Raw genomic sequence first — 23,485 nt, forward strand, 5'->3', positions numbered from 1 at the left:
GGGAGATTAAAAAATAAAAGGATTTTAAAACCAGGATGTTATATGTACCTCAGGACGCTCCTCAAGAAGTTAAGGGCCAGCAAAGGTTTCTGGCAGAATGTAGGTCATGTGTTCAGCTTGCCAAGACCATCTTTTTTTTTCTCACCTACTCCTAGCTGATCTATTGAGTAGCAAGGAGGCAAAGGAGAAGCTCATCTTGGCTGCAGAACCCTAGAACTGTGCAGGACCTATCTGGGGACCGCAGGGCCCCCTCTGCAGTGCAGGGCCTATCTGGGGACCATGGGCCCCCTTTGTAGTGCAGGGCCTATCTGGGGACTGTGGGGGCCCCTTTGCAGTGCAGGGTTTACTTGGGGACCGTGGGGCCTCCTTTGCAGTGCAGGGCCATCTGGGGACCATAGGGCCCCTTTACATTGCAGGGCCTATCTGGGGACCGCGGGGCCCCTTTACTGTGCAGGGCCTATCTGGGGACCGTGGGGCCTCCTTTGCAGCATAGGGCCTACCTGGGGACTGTGGGGCCTCCTTTGCAGTGCAGGGACCTCAAAGTTCTAAGAAGTAGCTGAGCTCATCCTGAGATTTCCACATCCTCCCCACAAACAAGATGTCAGCTTCTCCTTCCTCTCTTTGACCTGTCTGTGTATCAGGAGAGAACTCAGTTTGCAACTGTTTTGGGGTTGTTGAAAAACTGGGCTGTTTTTCATCCCTATTACCCAGTACAGAGCTGGCAGTTGGCGGACACCCCATGCCTGCACAAGCAAAGGGTTAGTACCAATTTAGCAGTGAACTTGCTTAAATGGGCTGAAAAATGGTTTTCTGTTTTAGCACTCCATTAATTTCTAACAGGTTATCCTTTAATAAAACTATGGCATTTATACATTATAACATCTTTTGAGAGTGAGAGAGAGAGATTGGTTACCTGCAGTCTTTGGTAGATCACTCTGGCATAGAAGGTGCAGCGTGTGCCAAGACCACCAGCCTGGAGGGATGGGAAAGATGGGCCATGTCACACAGCACATACAGACACAGTGAAGGTGCTTGCAGAACTTGTTAAACACAAAGACATTACCTGGAGAATCTCCTTTAAGCAGTGGGAGACTGGAGGCTGGTAGAGCTTAGAAATTGGGTCTTCCTCAATTACATCAATTTGTCCCAGATTTGGATGAGCTGTGAGAAGGTAACAGAAGGTAGGAGGAGGCAGATCAGCTTGTACCTGTTTAAAAAGAAGGAAAAGGTAGACTGTGAATACATTTTTTAAAGACTTAAATACACTATTAAAATCTATACGTTAATATGTACATATGTGCTTGTAGTTGCATGATATCTATGTGGAAGGCTGTAATCAGAAAGAGATGACACCGTTCATACCTCTGATGGAGGAGCCTGGTGGCTGCAACCAGGTGCCGGAACTCCTGTACTTCTGAGTTTATTACCAATTCAAAATTTTATTTTAGAAATCTACTTTTCAGACTATGCTGAGGAAATCATTTAGAAACTACTTCCTCTTAAATGATCCAGACGTGGTCACTTTTGACAGCTAACATGCTGGGCTGTCAGGGACAGTAACAGCTTTGCATGTGCTGATAAGTCAGCTGGTGCCTGAACAAGGCAGTCCCCAGGGTCAGCTTTGGGAGGAAGCTCTGGCCCAGAGCACTGCTGACCTCCATGCTGGGTAAGGCTCAGGGCAGAGATGGGAGGACATATTTTAACCAGCCACTTCTGCTACTTGCAGGCAACTACCACAAACAATTTGTTGAGGCAGGGAAATGGGAATTCCTGGCTAACCTGTGCCTATAAGACAATCTATTGATTTTATTTAGTCAGCTTATGAGAGTTTCTACTGTAATTGGTCACTGAGTGTTGGGTTTTGTGAGTAACTGGACGGTGGCAAGAAAAGTGGTCTGTGTCTTGCTTTAGCAGAATTCTAAGACCCTCCTTGTTTTGACGGTGTATGGTGACTGTGGGTTTAACACTTCATCATAAGTTAACCTCAAAAAAATCTGGCGTAGCAGAGCAGGTGCACAGGAAGAGTGTGGGCTTTGGAATAAGACAAGGCTGGATTCAAGCCCAGCTCTGGCTCACAGTCACGTGTTGCCACAGACAAAGGAATGAGCTGGACTTCGAGCTCCTTGAGGCTACCACGGGAACACACATCAACTGTGTAGGTGGTAGTGAAGACAGGAGAGGAGGGCAGGCCCCAGGTGTTGGCTTACCTCTTCACAGGGCTGACTTTGGCCAGGGGTTTTCAGAGGCATTACTGGAGGCCATATGGTGTCAATCAAACTAAATAGCCCCATTGTCCTAAAACAGAAAAGGTGGTAGCAAAGGTATTCATCATCAAACATCCCGTATTAAGTACCCTGTCATCGATAAGCTGAATCAGCCTATGCTGAGGAGGTCAATAAGCACCAGACCTGAACACTAGGGTCAACAGCAGCTCTGGTGGGGGGGCGGGGGGTGCAGGCGCAGCCCACAGACGGACAGCAGAAGATGTGTGGGCTGCTCACAAAATCATGAGGCATCTGCATGATGCAACGTTATACAGCTGTCAAAATTGGTTTCTGGAAGATATTTAAGGGCACAGAAAGATGTTTATGATACCTGAGTGAAAAACAAAGCAACAAAATATCTCTCTCTCGATGTATATACCTACGTACACACATATATAAAAGGCCAAAGGAAAAAGAGAACAAGGTGGGAGGACTCATACTTCTGGGTTTTAAAACATATTATACAGCTACAGTAATCAAAACAGCCTGGTACTGGTATAACAATAGACACAGACCAATGGAATAGAATTGAGAGTCGAGAAATAAACCCACACATCTATGGTCAACTGATTTTTGACAAGGCTGCTAAGTCTATCTGATGATGAAAGAAGACTCTCTTCAATAAACGATGTTGAGAAAATTGCATTTCCACATGCAGAAAAATAAAATAGGATCCCTGCCCCGCACCATCCATAAAACAATTTCAAAATGGATTAAGGATCTAAATGTGAAAATGCAAATCATAAAATTCCTAGAAGAAAGTACAAGGGCAATGCTGCTGGGCTGAGCTTTTAACAATGGATTATTTAATATAATAATAAAAGCACAAAATGAGACCTCATAAAAATTAAAAATTTTGTTCATCAAAAGTCTTTACCAAAAAAGTGAAAAGATAAGTTACCGATGGGGAGAATATCTTCAAAAACCATATATCTGATGAGAACCTAAATACCAAAATATATATAAAACTTTGACAACCTAACAACAAAAAGACAACCTAATCATAAAAAGGGCAAAGGACATGAATAGACATTTCACCTAAGAGGACATTCAAATGAACACCAAACGAATGAAAAGCTGCTTAATGTCATTAGCTATCAGAGAAATGCAAATCAAAACCATAACGAGATACCATTTCACTCCCAATAGGATGGTCCAGTTTAAAAAAAAAAAAAAAAGAAAGAAAGAAAATGACAAATGTTGGCAAGAATGTGAGGACACTGGAACCCTATCCATTGCTGGTGGGAATGCAAAAAGTTACAGCCTTTGTGGAAAACATTGCGGGAGTACCTCAAAAAACTCCAAATAGAACCACCATATGAACCATACCCAAAAGACTTGAAAGCAGAGACTCAAAACAGATACTTGCTCATTGCAGCACTATTCACAATAGCTGAAAGGTAGAAACAACCTAAATGCCCATCAGCAGATGAATACCCAAAAACCTCAGATGAATAGATAAACAAAATGTGGTACATACATACAATGGAATACGAACTACTCAGACTGTAACAGAAGTGGAGCCTGGATACATGCTACAATGTGGAGCTTGAAGACATTATGCTGAGTGAAATAAGTCAATTACAAAAGTACAAATATTGTATGACCTAGCTTATGTAAAAAGACATGAACAGACAAAATGTATAGAGGCCAAAATTTATTAGTGGTTACCAGGGGCAGGAGGGAGGGGGAAAAAGGGAATTGTTATTCCTCATGGAGTACTCAGTTTCGGTTTACTGTGATGGAAAATTATACTGATTAAGGGTAGGGTTGCAGTTGTATAATAGATAAATTTACAATAATGACAAAAAAAAAAAAAGAGTAGCTGCTGAGGCTGCTTATGTACAACCAAACACCTCATAGTATTTGGTTCCTTGGTTTTGAAGTTTAGGGTCATAGTTTCATGGGACATCCTAGTTAATTGGCTGAACAACATGTTTAGTGCTTTTGGTCTACTTCCTAGATTATTGCATAGTGCCTAGGTCCTTAATAGCTTGCGGTCAACCCTTCAAGGTACAACAATTGGTCTCTATTTGCCTGGAGCAACAGAGGAAGGAGAGTCAGGAACAGGAGGAGGAAATGGAATGCATGGCTAATTGCCTCCGTAAAAAAATGACTCCTTTACCATGAGACCAGAACGGGATGGTGCTCAGCTACCATTACTGAATGATTCGATCAGAGATTCTATAGAAAAAACTGATCAAGAGGGAGAAAATGCAAAACAGAATTTCAGCTTTGCATAGAATCCAGTCTTTCTGGAGCCATGAAGGCTAGATGAACCCCTGAAACTATTGTACTAAGATAATCTTTAAATCTTAAACCAAAAATATTCCTTTAAGTCTTCTTAAAACCAAACAAGAGTTTAGCTTAACTGGTAAAGAACGTCTGCCTTAAACATTGTGCTCTTTTAAGAACTGTCTATATGGGATCGAACCAACAACAGCTACTTAAAGATTAGATAGGAAACTTAGGGGGCAGTGAGTTTATGTCAATGGAGAAGGAACAACTCAGAAAAGGAGAGTGAGAATGGTTGTACAACTCGAAGAATGTAATCGGCGTCACTGAATTGTATATGTAGAAACTTGAATTGCTATATGTTCTGCTGTGTATATTCTCAATGACACGAAACTAAAGTAAATTATAAGAAATGAAAATAGAGAATATTTATAATAAAAGCTTCTTAGATTTTGCATTAACTTTCAATATGGTAGTACATAATATGCCATTTAGTTTTGAAAACAAGTTTGTGAGCTTAATATTTAATGTTACATAGTCTTATCCTTTTAAATACATACACAGCAAACTCAGTTAATAGGCATAACACAGTTCATAAGGCATATGTTCTACATCCCAAAGTGGTGAGAAGTGTCAGGGGTCTTAAAAGCTTGTGAGCAGTCATCTAAGATACAACTATCGGCCTCTACTCGTCTGGAACAAAAGAGAAAGTGGGAAACCAAAGACTCAGAGAAGAAAGTAATCTACAGGACTAATAGTCTACACTAACCAAAGCCTCATCTACCTGAGACCAGAAGAACTAGATGCTGCCCGACTACCACTACTGACCATTCGGATCAGGGCCACAATAGATGGATCCTTATGGAATGGGAAAAAAATGTGTAGCAGAACTCAAATTCTTAAAAAGTACAGACTTACTGAATTGGTTAAACCTGGAGGACTCCCCAAGACTATTGCCATGAGATACTTTTTAAAACTTAAGTCGAAATTATTCCTTGAAGTCACCTTTTGGCTCATAGAATAAAGAATAACATCCATAAGTAATGAGCTTTGAAAAATTATCTATAGTAAAACAAATGGTCAAAAATTATTCTAAAGCAAAGATCAGAAGGTAAAGGGGTAGGGAAACTAGAGTACTGGAAATGGTACAACCAAAATGGAATGAATGAGAATGATGACGCATTGTGAAAAATGTAACCAGTATCACTGATTGATATGTGTAGAAATTGTTAAATGGGAACCTAATTTGCTGTGTACACTTTCACCTTAAACACAATAAAATATTATTTAAATAAATATTTATATTATAGGCACTCTTCTAGGTGGTTAGGATGTAGCAGTTAACAAAATTGAAAAACTCAGAAACTGTAAATTAGGGTTTTGGCATCGTAATACAGAGAAGTGAGCACTTTCCCTATCACTTGGCAGTTACATCAGTCGCAACAGATAACATGCAGGGCACAGTCCAGGGCAAACCTCAATAGGGTAATGTCATGCTGAGGCATTTTCAGTAATTTGAGGGCTCCTGGTGGCACAATGGTTAAGAGCTCGGCTGCTAACTGCAAGGTGGGTGGTTCAAATCCACCCGTTCTGCTTCTCTAAAAATTACAACCTTGGAAACCCTATGAGGCAGTTCTACTCGGTCCTATAGTGTCGCTATGAGTTGGAATTGTCTTGATAGCAATGGGTTTTTTTTGGTTTGGGGTAAAAATTAAGCACAAAAATGATAGGCAAAGGGGGAAATCATATGCTAAAAAAGGAACTGTCTCATGGCAATTTACTCTCGCTCCCTCCTTTTTTAATTTTTTGAGAAGTGCCTTGCAGAAGCTGTTTGTGTGAATGAAAGGAAAGGGCTGGGTGAGCAGGGACCAGCGGAGTCAGGAAAAGCCAAATGGGAAGGCTCTGGGGCAGCCGGCCTGACCACCAGCCATTTCCTCCCAATGCCAAGGCGCTGGGCCTTTCTGTAGTTCTCCCCTGTGTCTGTCAGCTTGCCCCTGCGCTGTCAGTCTTTCCTCCTGTACCACCTTTGCAGAGAGGCTCTTAGGTCGCATATTCTGTCCACAATGGCCCTCAGCCAACTTCCTGACCCTTGGCCAGCCACTGACTGTGTCTCTGTTTCAGTGCTAGGGTGCAAGCCCCCAAGGGCAGGGCCATCCTCCCCCAGCCCTGCTGTACCTCCTCTGCGCAGAGCAGGCCTTCCCACAGTAGGTGGTCAAGAGAACTGGTGAATGAGTGACTAATGCCAACACACTGTTGCAGACAACTAGGCATTAACTGAGCCCTGGTGACATGATGGAAACCCTTGTGGCGTAGTGGTTAAGAGTTCAGCTGCTAACCAAAAGGTCAGCTGTTCTAACCCACCAAGCACTACTTGGAAACCCTATGGGGCAGTTCTATCCTGTCCTGTAGGGTCACTATAACTTGGAATTGACTTGATGGCAATGAGTATTTTTTTTTTTTTTGCTTTTGGTGATGTGACAGTTAAGTGCTGGACTGCTAATCAAAATGTTGGCAGTTTGAACCCATTCATCGGCTCCACAGAAGAAAGACCTGGCGATCTGCTTCAGTAAAGATTACAGCTTAGGAAACCCTATGGGGCAATTCTACCCTGTCACATGGGGTCGCTACGAGTCAGAATCAGCTTCTCAGCACCTAACGACATTTACCTGCAGAAATCCAAACCAGCATGCTGGATGCGCTCTTTTCCCACTTGTAGTCCTAAGAAATGCTAGTTTACACTAATGCACATGCCCCGGTCCTTTCCGTAGATCTGATTGCATTCCCAAGGAAGAGTTATGACCTTGTTTAACAAAGAAGTGGCCAGAATAGGCTTTGAAGTGAGGCAGACTCTGTCTCAGCTTTAACTCTGCCTTTTATAAACCTTGAAACCTTAAGTAAGTCACTAAGTTCCTTTGACTTCAGTCTCTCCTATAAAATAGGGAAAGATTAACTTGTTGGGGTTGTTTCAAGGAGTAAAAGAAATAACGCACCTACAGTATCTATTAGGGTTTCTACTTGCTCAGAATAAGTACTTAATACTTGTTGTTAGTTGTGGTTGAGTTGGCTCGAACTTATGGTGCCTGTCTTAGTTATCTAGTGCTGCTATAACAGAAATACCACAAGTGGATGGCTATAACAGAAAAATTTATTCTCTCACAGTCTAGGAAGCTAGAAATCCAAATTCAGGGTGCCAGCTGCAGGGGAAGGCTTTCTCTCTCTGTCGGCACTGGGGGAAGGTCCTTGTCATAAATCTTCCCCTGGTCTAGGAGCATCTCTGCGTAGGGATCTAGAGTTCAAAGGATGTGCTCTGCTCCTGGGTCTTCTTGCTTGGTGTTAATGAGGTTCGTCTCCTCTCTGCTTGCTTCTTTCTTATATCTCAATAGAGATCGAACCAAGATACAACCTAATCCTGTAGATTGAGTCCTGCCTCATTAACATAACTGCCTCTAATCCTGCCTCATTACATCATAGAGGTTAGGATTTACAACACATAGGATAAGCATATCAGATCACCAAATGGTGGACAGCCACACAATACTATGAATCATGGCCTTGCCAAGTTGACACACATTTTTGGGGGATGCAGTTCAATCTATAACAGTGACCTTATGTACAACAGAATGAACGCTGCCCAGTCCTGTGCCATCTTCACAATCATTGGTATGTTTGAGTCCATTGCTGCGGTTATTGTGCCAATCCATCTCATTGAGGATTTTTCCCTCATTTTCACTGACTCTCTACCAAACATGATGTCCTTTTTTAACAATTGGTCTTTCCTGATGATGTATCCAAAGTAAGTGAGCTGAAGTCTTGCCATCCTCACTTTGAAGGAGCATCCTGGTTGTATTTTTTGTAAGACTGATTGTTCTGCTGTCGGTCTATGGTATTCAATATTCTTTGCCAACGCCACAATTTGAATACATCAATTCTTCTGTCTTCTTTTGTCATTGTCTGGGTTTTACATGCATATGAGGTGATTGAAAAGACCACAGCTTGGGTCTGAAACACCTTATCCATCAGAGTGACAGCTTCGCTTGTTAAGGAGGTCTTTTGGAGCCAATTAATATCGCTATTATTAAGGCTATTAACTCCTTTGCTCAAAAATCTCCCCAGTTCAAGCCATGATTTTAACCCCAGAGTTACTTCATGAATGAACAGAGAAAAATGAAGAGTATGATAAAAGATACCAAAACCAAACCCAGTGCAGTCGAGTCGATTCCAACTCATAGCGACCCTATAGGACAGAGTAGAACTGCCCCATAGAGTTTCCAAGGAGCGCCTGGCGGATTCGAACTGCCAACCCTTTTGTTAGCAGCCGTAGCGCTTAACCACTATGCCACCAGGGTTTCGATGATAAAGATAAATGCTAACAATTCTCTTCTTTGTACAGAACAGAAAAACAAGCAACTCTTTCAAGATAGTGACAGAATGCTTATCAATTTTCCTAAAATTTTGGAGCTTCTCAAAATGTGTTCTGTGAAGTCTCATAATACTCCATGAAAACAGGTTTCTGTGGTCAATTAGGGTTGCTGTGTATGGCATATCTCCGGCTTGGCAGGACACTGTGTACTGCAGCATGTTACTGGGCCTGGAAAACACTGTATTAAAGAAGCCTGTAAGTCCTGTCAAACTTAATGTTTCCTCAGTTTATAACCGTGCAGCCCCTTTTAGTGTAAAAACTTTTAATATCCCGAAGGAACTAAAGTTCTCTGGAATTCTCTTTGAGGAATGCTGGACTACAGACATGTTGTTAGGTGCCGTCAAGTCAGTTCCGACTCATAGCGACCCTATAGGATAGAGTAGAACTGCTCCATAGAGTTTCCAAGGAGCAACTGGTGGATTTGAACTGCTGACCTTTTGGTTAGCCGCCAAGTTCTTAACCACTAGACCACCAGGACTACAGACACAGACTTAGAAAATTTTATTTGAATTTAACAGCTTTTATTTATTTAGAAGACACAAATGACTGGTTTTAAAAGTTAGGAAAGATTACACATTGATATTTTAATGCAGAGTCATAGATTAAGGATGACCACGCATTAAATAGCATGTTCAGCCTAATAAGAAATCAATTTCTGTACTGTCTTTAAAAACAGACACGGTTCAGATGGCTATTGTTATCCTGTGAACTAGATTTTTCGTCTTGGCAGCTCACGCATTTATTTAAATGACTCCAACCTTTGATTAGGACAGACTTGTGCTGGAGCTAACTTTTGGCTCAGTTAGCTTCAGCACTACAATTCATTCCTTACTATTCATTTTTGCATAAGGTTTCATTTTCTTACATAGAAAACACATTCTTTTTTTAAAAAGCAATCACTTTAAACTATTCACAACAGCCATAAGCTATCTTACAGGAGAGAGGCTTCAGTAAGTTTAATTGTATTTTTATTTTAAAAGAGATTTAAAAATAAATAAATGTTTAATTAAGACAGAAAACATTATGCTTATGATTAAAAATCTGATAACATGATTTTGCTACAATGAATTACCTGAGATTTACCTTAATTTGTAGATTCCGTAAAACAAATCTGTAGAAAATTGGGTTATTAAACTGTGATAACAAAAGTTTTCAGGTACTAAATAGTAAATTCTTTCACATTATTTCTGCATTTGGAAAGTGGAGCAGACAGGAGGGAAGGTAGACAAAACTATGGCTTTCTCTGCTTACTTATTAGTTCCCTGGGCTTTGCAGCCTTCAGAACTCTCTGACAACAGTTTCTGCCTGGACAAAGTCCCTCCAAAATAACATAGGCTAAGCAGGCTAATAGTCTTCGTAGGGAAAGCCACGCTTTGCTCCACATCTATCAGGATGTTACCTGATGCTTTAAGTAGCCATCTACAACTCAGCTGTACCTGAAGACACCCATGGGAAGGGAAGGACACTGGGGGCTGGAAAACTCCACTGTGGGGCTTTCCTAAACTCTCGTCTCAGGAAATCAAAAGCTTCTATAGCTACGCTTTTATTTACAGTATCTGATGCACTTTTTAAACAGAAAAATATCAACATTTATGCATGTATAAACTTACATTTGTCATGAAAAATGAATACCAAGTATTTGAGTGATGTGTCTAGGGGCTGGTGATATAATTTGTTAAAAGAATTATACTTCCCTTCTGCATGAGGCGTGACCCACTAGGAACATCTCAAGTTCTTTTTTTTTTTTCTGCATGAGGCGTGACCCACTAGGAACATCTCAAGTTCTTTACTATGCCATAGGGATGTAAACGGTATACATCCCATTTTAAAATTGAGATATACTTCACATACCGTAATATTCACTCTTTTGAAGTGTACAATTAAATGTTTTTAGTATATTCACAGAGTTGTGCAACCATCAATTTAATTTCAGAACATTTTTTATGATCCCCAAAAGAAACCCCGAACCTGTTCTCAGTCACTCTACGTTTCCGTCTCCCCAGCCCTGGAAACCATAATCTACCTTCTGTGCTTGTGGGTTTGCCTGTTCTGGATGCTTCATATGAACAGACTCATGTAATGTGTGGTATGTATGGCCTTTTGTGTCTGGCCTCTTTCACCCAGCATAATGTTTTCCAGGTTCATTGACACTGTAGAATGTATCAAGACCCCATTCCCTTTTATGGCTGAACGATATTCCTTTGTATGGGTATACCACATTCATTTAGACATCCATCAGTTGATGGACATTTGGGTTGTTTCTACTTCTTAGCTATTATTAATAATGCTTATATGAACATGTGTGTATAAGTTTTTGTGTGGGCATACGTTTTCAATTCTCTTGGGTATACACCTATTATACGGGTATACACATAGAAAATCCCGTGTATGCCACAAGAAAGCTGACTGACATTTCACTGAGCATAATGTCCTTGAAATTCATCCATGTTGTGAGATGATTTGTCATTATTCTTTATCATTGCATAGCATTCCATTGTGTGTATGTACCATGGTTGGTTTACCCATTCATCCATTTATGGGTACTTAGGTAGTTTCCATCTTTTTGCTATTGTGAATAATGCTACAATGAATATGGGTGTGCATATGTCTGTTCGTGTCATGGATCTTATTTCTTTAGGGTATATACCTAGGACTGGGATTGCTGGATCATACAGTATTTCTGTTTTTAGCTTTTTACGGAAGTACCATACCATTTTTCATAGTGGTTGTACCATTGTACACTCCCACCAGCAGTGAGTGTATAAGAGTTTCAATCTCACAGCTTCACCAACATTTGTTATTTTCTGTTTTTTGATTAGTGCCATTATTGTTGTGGTGAGATAGTAGTTTTGATTTGCATCTCTCTAATGGCTAATGATCATGAGCATTTCTTTATGTGTTTGTTAGCCACCTGAATGTCTTCTTTGGTGAAGTGTCTGTTCATATCCTTTGCCCATTTTTTTTTTTATATTGGATTATTTGTCTTTTTGTTGTTCAGGTGTTGAAGTTTTCTATACATTTTAGAGATTAGACCCCTGCTGGGTATGTTGTAGCAAAACATTTTTTTTCCAGTCTGTATGTTCTCTTTTGGAGAAGTCTTTTGATGAGCATAAGTGTTTAATTTTTAGGAGGTCTTATTTATCTAGTTCATCTTCTGCTGTTTGTGCATTTTTAATTATGTTTGGTATTCTATTTATGCCATGTCTTAGGGCCCCTAGCATTGCCTCTATTTTTAATTCCATGATATTTATAGTTGTAGGCTTTATCTTTAGGTCTTTGATCCATTTCGAGTTAGTTTTTGTGTACAATGTGAGGTACCTGTTTCATTTTTCTACAGATGGACATCCAGTGTTGACAGCACCATTTGTTAAAGAGGCTGTCTCTTCCTCATTTAATGGACTTTGGCCCTTTGTAGAAGATCAACTGTCCATAGGTGGATGGATTTATGACGGTGTTCTCAATTCTGTTCCATTGGTCTATGTATCTGTTGTTGTACCAGTATCAGGCTGTTCTGACTACTGTGGCTGTATAGTAGGTTCTCAGATCAGGTAGTGTGAGGCCTCCTATCTTGTTGTTCTTCTTCAATAATGCTTTACTTATCCAGGGCTTCTTTTCTTCCCATATAAAGTTGGTGATTAGTTTTTCCATCTCGTTAAAGAATGCTGTTGGTATTTGGATCAGGATTGTATTATATTTATAGTGTGCTTTAGTTTTTTTTTTTTTCTTTTGGATAGTATTGACATTTTCACAATGTTAAGTGTTCCTATCCATGACCATAGTATGTTTTTCCATTTATGTAGGTCTATTTTGGTTTCTTGCAGTAGCGTTCGTAGTTTTCTTCATATAGGTCTTTTACGTTCCTGGTTAGATTTATTCCTAAGTATTTTATCTTTGGGGGTGGCTATTGTGAATGGTATTGTTTTCTTGATTTCCTTTTTGAAGTTCTCTTTGTCGGTGTAGAGAAATCCAACAAATTTTTGTATGCTGATACTGTATCCTGCTACTTTGCTTAATTCTTCTATCAATTTCAGTAGCTTTCTTGTGGAATATACGGGATTTTCTACATATAAGGTCATATCACCTGTGAGTAGGGTTAGTTTTACCTCTTCCTTGTCAATTCAGATGCCTTTTATTTCTTTTTAATGGTAGTACCTTATGTAAAATACCAAAATCAGGAAACTGACATTGGTACAATGTGTGTGTAGATTTATGTCATTTTATCACATGAGCAGATTCATGTAATGACCACGGTAATCAAAATACAGAACTATTCCATCACCACAGAGCCTCCCAGATGCTATCCATTAGTAAGCACACCCACCTCTCTCCCCACCATCCCTAACCTCTGGCAACCACTGATCTGTTTTCTATTACTATAATTTTATTATTTTGATAATGTTAAATGAATGGAATCATAAAGTATATGACCTTTTGAGATTGGCTTTTTTCACCCAAGAAAGTGTCCTGGAGATCCATCCAAGTTGTTGCCTGTGTCAGTAGTTTTTTCCTTTATATTGCTGAGTAGCGTTCCATGGTATGAATGTCCCTCAGTGTGTATAATCATGCCCTTTTTCTCATTTCCCAGTTTGTTTTAGCCCAATCCCCTTTTTATTGTTGCAAAAGTATATGTAATACATTTACCAATTCAATATATTTTATGTGTACAATTCAATGACACCAATGATATCAATCATGTACAACCGTCACCAGTATCTGTTACCAAATTTTCCATCACTATAAACAGAAACTCAACATTTTCTAAACAATAATTTCCCCTTTCCTCCTGCCCCTGCTAACCACTATTAAAGTTTGATCTCTATGCATTTGCCTATTCTAGGTATTTCATATATATGAGATCATACAATACTTGTTCATTTGTGATTGACTTACTTCACTCAACATTATGTTTTCAAGGTTCATCTATGGTGTAACATGTATGAGGACTTCATCTGTCTTTATGGCTGAGTAATATTCCATTGTGTATATATATACACACACCATAGTTTGTTTATCCATTCATCTGTTGATGGACATTTAGGTTATTATCACTTTTTGCTTATTGTGGATAGTGCTGCAGTGAACATTGGTGTGCATCTGTCTATTTGCATCACTGCTTTCAAGTCTCTTAGGAATGGAATTGCTGGGTCATATGGTTGCCCCATGTTTAACTTTTTGAGGAACTGCCAAACCGTCTTCCGTGGCAGCCGTACCACTTTGCGTTCCCACTAGGAATAGGTGAGGGTTTCAGTTTCTTTACATCTTAATTAACAAAGTAAAGAGACAACCTACAGACTGGGATAAAAGTTTTGGGAACCATATATTGGATAAGGGTTCAATATCCAGAATATACAAAGAACTCCTATACAAAGAACTTAACAAGAAAAAGGCAACACAATCGAAAAATGGGCAAAAGACTTGAATAGACGTTTCACCAAAGAGGATATACAAATGGCCAACAGGCACATGAAAAGATGCTTAACATTAGTCATTGTTGTTGTTAGGTGCTGTCAACTCGATTCTTACTCATAGCAACATAGTACAACAGAATGAAACACTGCCTGGTCCTATGCCATCCTCACAGTTATTGCTATGTTTGAGCTCATTGTTGCAGCCACTGTGTCAATCCATCTCATTGAGGGTCCTCCTGTTTTTTGCTGACCCTCTACCTTACCAAGCACAATGTTTTTTTCCGGGTACTGGTCCCTCCTGATAACATGTCCAAAGTACGTAAGATGAAGTCTCGCCATCCTCACTTCCAAGGAGCACTCTGGCTGTACTTCTTCCAAGACAGATCTGTTCGTTCTTCTGGCAGTCCATGGTATATTAAATATTCTTCACCAACACCGTAATTTAAAGGCATCGATTCTTCTTTGGGTCTTCCTTATTCATTGTCCAGCTTTTGCATGTATATGAGGTGACTGAAAACACCATGGCTTGGGTCAGGCACACCTTAGTCTTCAAGGTGACATCTTTGCTTTTTAACACTTTAAAGAGGTCTGTTGCATCAGATTTGCCAAATGCAATGTGTCATTTGATTTTCTGACTGCTGCTTCCATGGGCATTGAGTGTGGATCCAAGTAAAATGAAATCCTTGACAACATTAGTCATTAGGGAGATGGAAATGAAAACCATAATGAGATAATGAGAGACATTTTGGTTGTTTTCAGTTTTTGGCCACTACAAATAATGTTGCTATAAACAACAGTGTACAGGTTTTTGTGTGAACTTAAGTTTTTATTTTCCTGGGATAAATGCCCAGGGAGTGTGTTTACTGGGTTGTATGATGTGTTTTTTCATTTTTTTTTAAACTGTCAAATTACTTCTAGAATCTCTGTACCATTCATTATACATTCCTTCCAACAATGTATGAGACATCTAGTTTCTTCGCATCCTTGCCAGGATTTGATGTTGTCACTATTTTTAATTTTAGTTGTTTTAATAGGCGTTTAGTAATAGCTAATCGAAATCTTAATTTGCCTTTTCCTACAGGTTAGTGATGTCGAGGAATCCCTGGGTGGCGCAAACCCTAGTTAAGTGCTCAACTACTACCTGAAAAGTTGGTGGTTTGAACTAACCCAGAGGTGCCTTGGAAGCACCTTAGAAGACAGGCCTGATGATCTGCTTCTGAAAGGTCACAACCTTAAAAACCCTATGGAGTTGTGCTTTGCACACATGGGGTCACCATGAGTTGGAATCGACTTAATAGCAACTAATGACAATTTTTTTTTGTTGTTGTTTTTTAATGACAATAGTGATGTTGAACATCTTTTCATGGAATTATTTTCCATCATATATCTTCTTTGATGAGATGTATCTTCATGTCTTTTGCCCATTTTCTAATTTGATTGTGGGTGTGGGTGTGTGCATGTACATGTGCACGTGTGTTTTACTGTTGGATTTTGAGAATTCTTTATATATCCTAGATCTGAGTCCTTTGTTAGTCATGCTGTTTGCAAATATTTTTCTCCAGTCTGTAGCTTATGTTTTAAATTTTTTTGACGGGATCTTTTGCAGAGCAAATATTCTGATAAAGTCCAATTTATCAATTTTTTTCTTTCGTGGATAGTGCTTTTGGTGTCATGTCTAAGAACTCTCCACCTAGTCCTAGGTCCCAAAGATGTTCTCCTATGTTTTATTCTAAAAGTTTTATAGTTTTACATTTTATAGTTAAATCTATGTTCCACTTTGAGTTAATTTTTGTACAAGTGAGGTTTGGATTGAAATTCATTTTCTGCATACAGATATCCAATTTGTTGAAATTGTCATCTTTGTCAAAAATAGGTTGGGCATATTTGTGTATGTCTAGTTCTAGGTTTTCTGTGATGTTTCATTTTTCTATGTGTCTACACCCCCACCGATTCAACACTGTAGAATGATTCCTTCCATTTTATTTTTTTAAAAAAGTGTTCTAGCTAGTTTAGTTCCTTTGCCTTTTCATATAAATTTTTAGAATAATCTTGTGTATATCTACCAATATTTTCCTGAGATATTAATGGGAATTGCATTCAATTCATTAATCCTTTTCTGGAGAACTAAATCTTTACAGCATTGAGTCCATGAACATTGCATGTCTCTCCATTTATTTATTCTCTGATTTCTTTCATCAGCATTTTGTAGTTTGCATTATATAAGTCCTGTGCATGTTTTGTTAGATCTATACATAAGTTTTTAATATTTTTGAGCAGCTATAAATGGTATTGTATTTAAAATTTTATTTCCAAGTGTTCATTGCTAGTACATAGAAATACAATTTATTTTTGTATACTTAATCCTATATCCTGTACCTTTGCTGAATTCACTTACTAGTTCTAGTTTTTCTTTGCAGATTCCTTGGGATTTTCTAAGTAGACTATTAAATCATCTGCAAATAGGGAAAGTTTTATTTCTTCCTTTCTAATCTGTATGCCCTTTCTTTCCTTTTCTTGGCTTATTATGTTAGCTAATCCATTTACTTTTAAAGCACTTTATCAGAATCAAACATTTATATAGAAAAAAAAACTCATCAAGAATAGTGACTACAATAAAGAGTATATGGGGAATATAGAAGCCCTGGTGGCATAGTGGTTAAAGTGATCAGCTGCTAGCCAAAAGGCAGGCGGTTCGAAACCACCAGCTGCTCCACTGGAGAAATAAATGGTGGCTTGCTTCCATAAAGATTTATAGCCTCAGAAACCCTATGGGGCTGCTATGAGCTGGAATCAACCTGATGGCAGTGGGTTTGGTTTGGGTTTAGTATATGGGGAATATAATGGAAGTGATGAAGGTGATAACAACATTGTAAAGGCAAGATGACGAGTACAGGCTGATATCTGAAGGTCAAATTCACACTGCAATCTTCCCTGTTTTCTCTAAAATCATTTCTTTCATTTCTACACACACACACACTAACTACACTAAAAGAAAGGCTGGGCTGGGATTATCAGAAACTACAAATTAATATGTGCCTCTAGAGAAAAACAAAAAACAAACCCACCACTTATCTGTTGTGCGCATTTACTTGAGGCTAAATGCCTGGTTGGACTGGCTGTTTTGGTGAGTAAGGAAGGTGGCAAAACACTACTGAAAGATCCAGATTTTTCTCTCATTACCTAATAATTTGCTAAGTGTAGAAATAAAATATTTCAAATACTTTTTGTTTTCTATATAAATTTGTAAACCAATAATGCAAAAAAAAATTAATTTCCTCAAGAAATAGGTTCTATCACTGCTATAGTTTACCTACCAACAGGCTACCTACAGTTGGCTTCATTAAATCCTATAGGCTGTCAGAAATGTTAATCGATTTAAAGATAAGGTGTGTAAACCTGAAACATTACCTTTGCAAAGAGAAAGTAAACACAGCTGGTGAACAGAGTCTGGTGAACAGAGACATGCAAAGAACTGTAATAGAAAAAGCTAACAATCTAGTTACTCATGGATGCAAAGTACTTGCTCTCTTCAAAGAAAGTTACCCCTATGACCAGCATTATACTCAGCATGTAGGCTAAAAATTCTATTAAGAGGGTTTTCAACTCTTTCACACTCTTTAAGGCAAGGGCCACACCTAGGCGTGACTGGTTATTGGATGTATAAGAAGAACCTTCTTATAATACATTCTTACTTTTGAAAAAGTTCTTTTGATAGAACGTCAAGAAAGATATAATAATGATGGGGTGTACTGCACTATTTGAATCTAATATAGGCCCCCATGGATTGATTGAGAGTCAGGACTGCAGTAGAGATGAGGATCATTCAGAAGGGAATCTTTTCAACTCACGTCCATCAGGGCATAGGGTCACACATTCCCAACCATACAGATCGGCAGGGAGTGCCTGGAGACAGAGAGGTGTGGAGAGGATGCTTTTCATCTGCAATGTGTACAAGTCCTGAAATCTCTCTAGGCCTCCCTTTCCTCCATTGTGGGATTCTGTGATTCTTCAATTTCTAATGCTTCTGCAGTTCCTTAGCTTGTGGCATGCCATGTGTCTCTGCTTGAGCCAAAAGGGAGATTCCAGTCTCCAACGTTAGGTGGAGATTCCAGTCTCCAACATTAGGCTGAAGGAAAGGATTAAGAAAGGGTCATCTCTTGCCATAGGATACAGCAGAATGGAGTGGCTATTAAGCAACTAATCATCTATGACAAACATCTCCTGCAACTGATATGTAAGCTTGGATGACTGAAGACTTCTTTTTATGCTGCAAAGGGCTTTGGGTATTGATTAAAACAAAACAAAATCAAAAGTAAACATCTCCAACACAAAATTATAAATACAGAGCAATTAACTTCAAAAACTTTCTGATTTGTTGTTGCAATAATTATGAGATCCTTACAAGAGAAAATAAATGTTCCAAAGATTACAATGGGTTAGGAGTAAACGGAGAAACTTATATGGAGCAAAGTTACTTCTTAGATTGGAAAAGATTTATTTTCTTGACCTGGATTTTGTTGTTTGTGGGATATTCTGGAAGCTGTCAAAATATAACTAGTATGGAGGAAAAAAATTAGTACCAGATATCTCACACTGCTTTTAAGGGTTTTTTTCCTACCCATGAAACCAAAAATTAACCGTAAAAAAGCCTGGTCCAAACTGTAAAAGCACTGACTTTTTTTTCTTTTAAATAAAAGCTGCTCTCTGAAGCAAGTCATGATGTAATGAAAAAGACTCTGGGCTTCCTTAATTTAAATTTCAAGAGGTCTCATGGCTGCAGCTGGGTGGCGGGCCAAATTTTCCGGAACTGCATTTTAATGTTAACTGAGTAGCTTCATCACCATGGAAACTTGTATTCATTTTTAAAAAAATTATTTAAACTTCTGTGAAGTCTTCAATCCTTGGAAATGCTTATTTTTCATTTTTCCGTCATACATGGGCGACTCATGCTCCTTCAGTTTGCAAATTCTTTTATTAAATTATGAAACAATCAAATACATTTGGAGCTAATTCAAAGGTTTATTTTTAACAATTGTAACTAGCCTACTTTGGGCCAATTGTTTTTAGGTGTGAAATGTTCTCCTTTCATGCATATAGAATGACTGCTTGGAATAAACATTATGTTTCACTTTCTTTGAGATTTGATTACTTTAAAAAGATTTTGGTGTCAGAAGCAAGACCCAAAGACAATCACCAAGGACAACTTGCCCTTTGTACCCAGTTGTTCCCTCACCACGGATGGGAACATGGCGAATCTCTCTTCTGGGTTTGAGTTCTACTCCTTTCGTGTTGAACTCTCTGGGTTTATACCTGAGCAGTTTTGGACATCCTTTCCTTGGTAGGTCACCCTTTTGCTCTATTTAGGGAACTAGATTCCCATCTGCTCTTTTTCTTTCCACTTTGGAGGATTTCTGTTTGGTCCACGGGTTTTGTTGTGAATTCCTATTTGTGTTATTTGAATATTCCCCTTGGCCTGGGTCCAAAGGAAATTGGGCTGGATCTGATAAAGGAAGTCAGGCTGGATCCTACAGAGGACTCAGGTAGTTTTTAAAATGGGCTCAGTGTGAGAATCTGGCAAGTTAATAAAATTACGAACATAGAATCTGTTTTCCTTTCCGTAGAAATGAGTTGACTTTATTGAAAACAAGTCGAAATTAAGTAGCTACTTTTGGGTGTGTGTGTGTGTGTGTGTGTTTGTGTTGCCTTATTTTGTGTTGTGCTGTTTTAAGAGTGGAAAGCTATTGTTAATTTTCATAAAAAAGGAAAATCATAAGGTAGAACACAGGCATAGCCCCTATAAACCTGTTGTTTGAGCTGGCGCCTCAGACTGGTGAATTTGTTGGACAAATTTTGTAATGTGTAATCTATAAAACTGGATGAGATTTTCTCTTGAAAACGCTAGCTTTGGTCTAGACAGAGTGTTCTGTTTTTTTTTTTTTTTTCCTGCCCCTTGTCCGGCAGTAAGATTAACATTGCCAACTTTTCATGAGGTTGGTTTTTTATTCAAATGGCTTTTGTTTCTTTTTGATAATTTATTTTTGTTGTTGTTGAGAATGTACACAGCAAAAATATACACCAATTAAACAATTTCTACATGCAAAATTCAATGACATTGATTACATTCTTCAAGTTGTGCAACCATTCTCACTCTCCTTTTCTGAGTTGTTCCTGCCTCATTAACACAAACTGACTGCTCCGTAAGTTTCCTATCTAATTTTTCAAGTTGCTCTCAATTCTGTTCCATTGGTATATGTGTCTATTTTACACCAGTACCAGGCTGTTTTGATTACTGTAGCTGTATAATATGTTTTAAAATCAGGAAGTGTGATTCCTACTACTTTGTTTTTCACTTTCAACATTGCTTTAGTTATTCGGGGCCTCTTGCAATTCCATGTAAAGTTAAGGATTGGTTTTTCCAATCTGTAAACAAGGTTGTTGAAATTTAATTGGGATTGCATTGAATCTATAGATTACTTTGGGTAGCACTGACATCTTAACAATATTAAATCTTCATAAGATAAAAATGGAGCATCTTTCCATTTATTTAAGTCTTCTTTAATCTCTCTCAGCAGTATTTTATAATTTTCATTATAGAGATCCTTCACATTCCTGTTTAAATTTATTCCAATGTGTTTTATTCCCTTAGATGCTGTTGTAAATGGAATAGTTTCCTTAATTTCCTTTTAAGATTTCACATTGTTGTCATATAGAAACCCAACTGATTTTTGTGTATTGACCTTGTACCCTGCAACTTTGTTAAATTTCTTTATTAGCTCTAGAAGCGATTTTACAGACTCTTTGGGATTTTCTATACCTAGGATAATGCCATCTGTGATTAGAAATAATATTACTTCTTTTCCACTCTGGATACCTTTTATTTCTTTTTCTTGTCTTATTGCTCTGGTTAGGCTATCTAATACAATATTAAATAGAAATGGGGAGAGCAGGCATCTGTCTTTTTCTTGATTTCAAGGGGAAAGCTCTTACTGTTTCTCCATTTAGTACACAATATTTGCTGTTGGCTTTTCATATATTCACTGAATCATACTGAGGAACTTCCTTTCTTTTGCAATCTTCTTGAGGTTTTTCATTAACAAAGGGTGTTGGATTTTATCAAATGCTTTTTCTGTACCCATAGAGATGACCATGTGGCTTTTTTTTTTTTTTTTTTCCTTTGCTCTGTTGATCTGGCATATTGCATTGATTGATATTCTAATGTTGAACCATTCCTGCATTCCTGAAATAAATCCCGCTTGGTCATGATGTATGACTCTTTTAATATGCTGCTGAATTCTGTTCACTAGTATTTTGTTTAGAATTTTTGTATGTATATTCATAAGGGATACAGGCCTATAATATTCTTTTCCTGTAGTGTCTTTGCCTTGTTTTGGTATCAGGGCTATGTTTGCTTCATAGAATGAATTAAGAGTACTCTTTCCTTCCTATCTTTTGGAACAGTTTAAACAGGAGTGTGTCAGTTCTTCTTTAAATGTTTGGTAGAACTCCCCAGTGAAGCCATCTGGTCCAGAATTTTTTATTGTTGTTGTTGGAAGGTTTTTGATCACTGTTTCAGTCTCTTCACTTGTTATACGTCTGTTAAGGCTATTTCCTCTTGAGTCTGTTTGGGTAGGTCGTATGCTTCTAAGGATTTGTCTGTTTCATCCAGGTTATCCAGTTTGTTTGCTGTATAGTTGTTCGTAATATCTTAATTCTCTTTATTTCTGTAGGGTCAGTTGTAATGTCTCTTGTTTCATTTCTTACTTTGGTTATTTGCATATTTTGTCAGTCCAGCTAAAGGTTCGTCAATTTTATTGATCTTTGCAAAGAGCCAATTTCTGATTTTTTATTCTTGCTCTTGTTTTTCTGTTTATTTATTTATGTTCTGATCTTTGTTATTTCCTTTCTTCTTGTAGGTTTAGGCTCAGTTTGCTCTTCTCTTTCTAGATCCTCAAGTTATAGAGTTAGGCCATTGATTTTAGATCTTCCTTAAATTTTCATGTAGGCATTTATTGCTATAAATTTCCCTCTGAGTACTGCCTTCACTGCAGCTCATAAGTTTTGGTATGTTGTGCTGTCATTTTCTTTGACTCTGAGAACTTTGTGATTTCTTCCTTGACCCATTGGTACTTTAATAGTGTGATTTATTTTACATATGTTTATGTATTTTTCAGTTTTTTTTTTTTTCTGTTATTGATTTCTAGTTTTACTCATTGTGGTCTGAGAAAATACTTTGAATGATTTAAATCCTTTAAATTTATTGAGACTTACTTTGTGACCTAACATGTGGTCTGTCCTGGAGAATGATCTATGTGAACTGGAGTAGAATATATATGGTGCTGTTGTTGGGTGAAGTGTTCTATACATGCCTGTTAAATCTAGTTTGTTTTTAGTGTCATTCAGGTTCTCTGTTTCCGTGTTGATATTCTTTCTAGATGTTCTGTTCGATATTGAAAATGGTATATTGTAGTCTCCAACTATTATTGTAGTGCTATTTCTCCCTTCAATTCTATCAGTGTCTGCTGTATATATTTCTGTGCTACAATGTTGGATGCATATATATTTATGATCATTAAATCTTATTGATGAATTGACTCTCTTATCATTACATAATGTCCATCTTTATCACTTCTAACAGATTTTGTCTTAGAGTCTACTTTGTCTCATATTGAGATTGCCACCCCAACTCTCCTTTGGTTATTATTTGCATGGAATTTTTTTTTCATCCTTTCACTTTTAATCTATTTGTGTCCTTGGGTCTAAGGTGTGCCTCTTGTAAACAGCATAGAGTTGGATCATGATCTCTTTATCCATTCTGTCACTCTCTGCTTTCTGATTGGAGCATTTACATTCACCGTAATTATGAATAAAAAGTGACTAACTTCTGCCCTTTCGTTGTTTTTTGTGTGTCTTAAACCCTTCATGCTCTTTTATCTTTAATACTGCCTGCTTTTGTGTTTTTTTGGTTTATTGTTGTGAGCCATTTTAGTTTCCTTCCCCTTTCCTTTAGCGTATGTGTATATTTTTTAGATAATTCTTAGTGGTTACCATGAATATTACATTTAAGAGTTTGTATTTATAACATCCTAGGGTAAGTTGGTGCCAGCTTAACTTCAGTACTCAAAACCCAGTGTCGTCGAGTCTATTTGGACTCATAGTGA

At 38.2% G+C, this 23,485-nt stretch overlaps 1 protein-coding gene across 5 annotated transcripts in view; it reads right to left on the minus strand.

Annotated features, from left to right (window-relative positions):
- The window catches only part of SPIDR (scaffold protein involved in DNA repair), a 778,935-nt gene that overhangs the window by 19,231 nt on the left and 736,219 nt on the right, over positions 1 to 23,485 (minus strand). For all 5 annotated transcript variants that reach the window (XM_064267706.1, XM_064267703.1, XM_064267702.1 and 2 more), the window contains 3 exons: positions 2,208 to 2,295; positions 1,064 to 1,207; positions 914 to 973 (listed from right to left, as the gene is read on the minus strand). In XM_064267706.1, coding sequence (XP_064123776.1) covers positions 914 to 973; positions 1,064 to 1,207; positions 2,208 to 2,295 — 292 coding nt within the window. The remainder of the gene's footprint in view (positions 1 to 913; positions 974 to 1,063; positions 1,208 to 2,207; positions 2,296 to 23,485) is intronic.

Source organism: Loxodonta africana, chromosome 14, assembly GCF_030014295.1.
Source record: "Loxodonta africana isolate mLoxAfr1 chromosome 14, mLoxAfr1.hap2, whole genome shotgun sequence".
Lineage (NCBI taxonomy): Eukaryota > Metazoa > Chordata > Mammalia > Proboscidea > Elephantidae > Loxodonta > Loxodonta africana.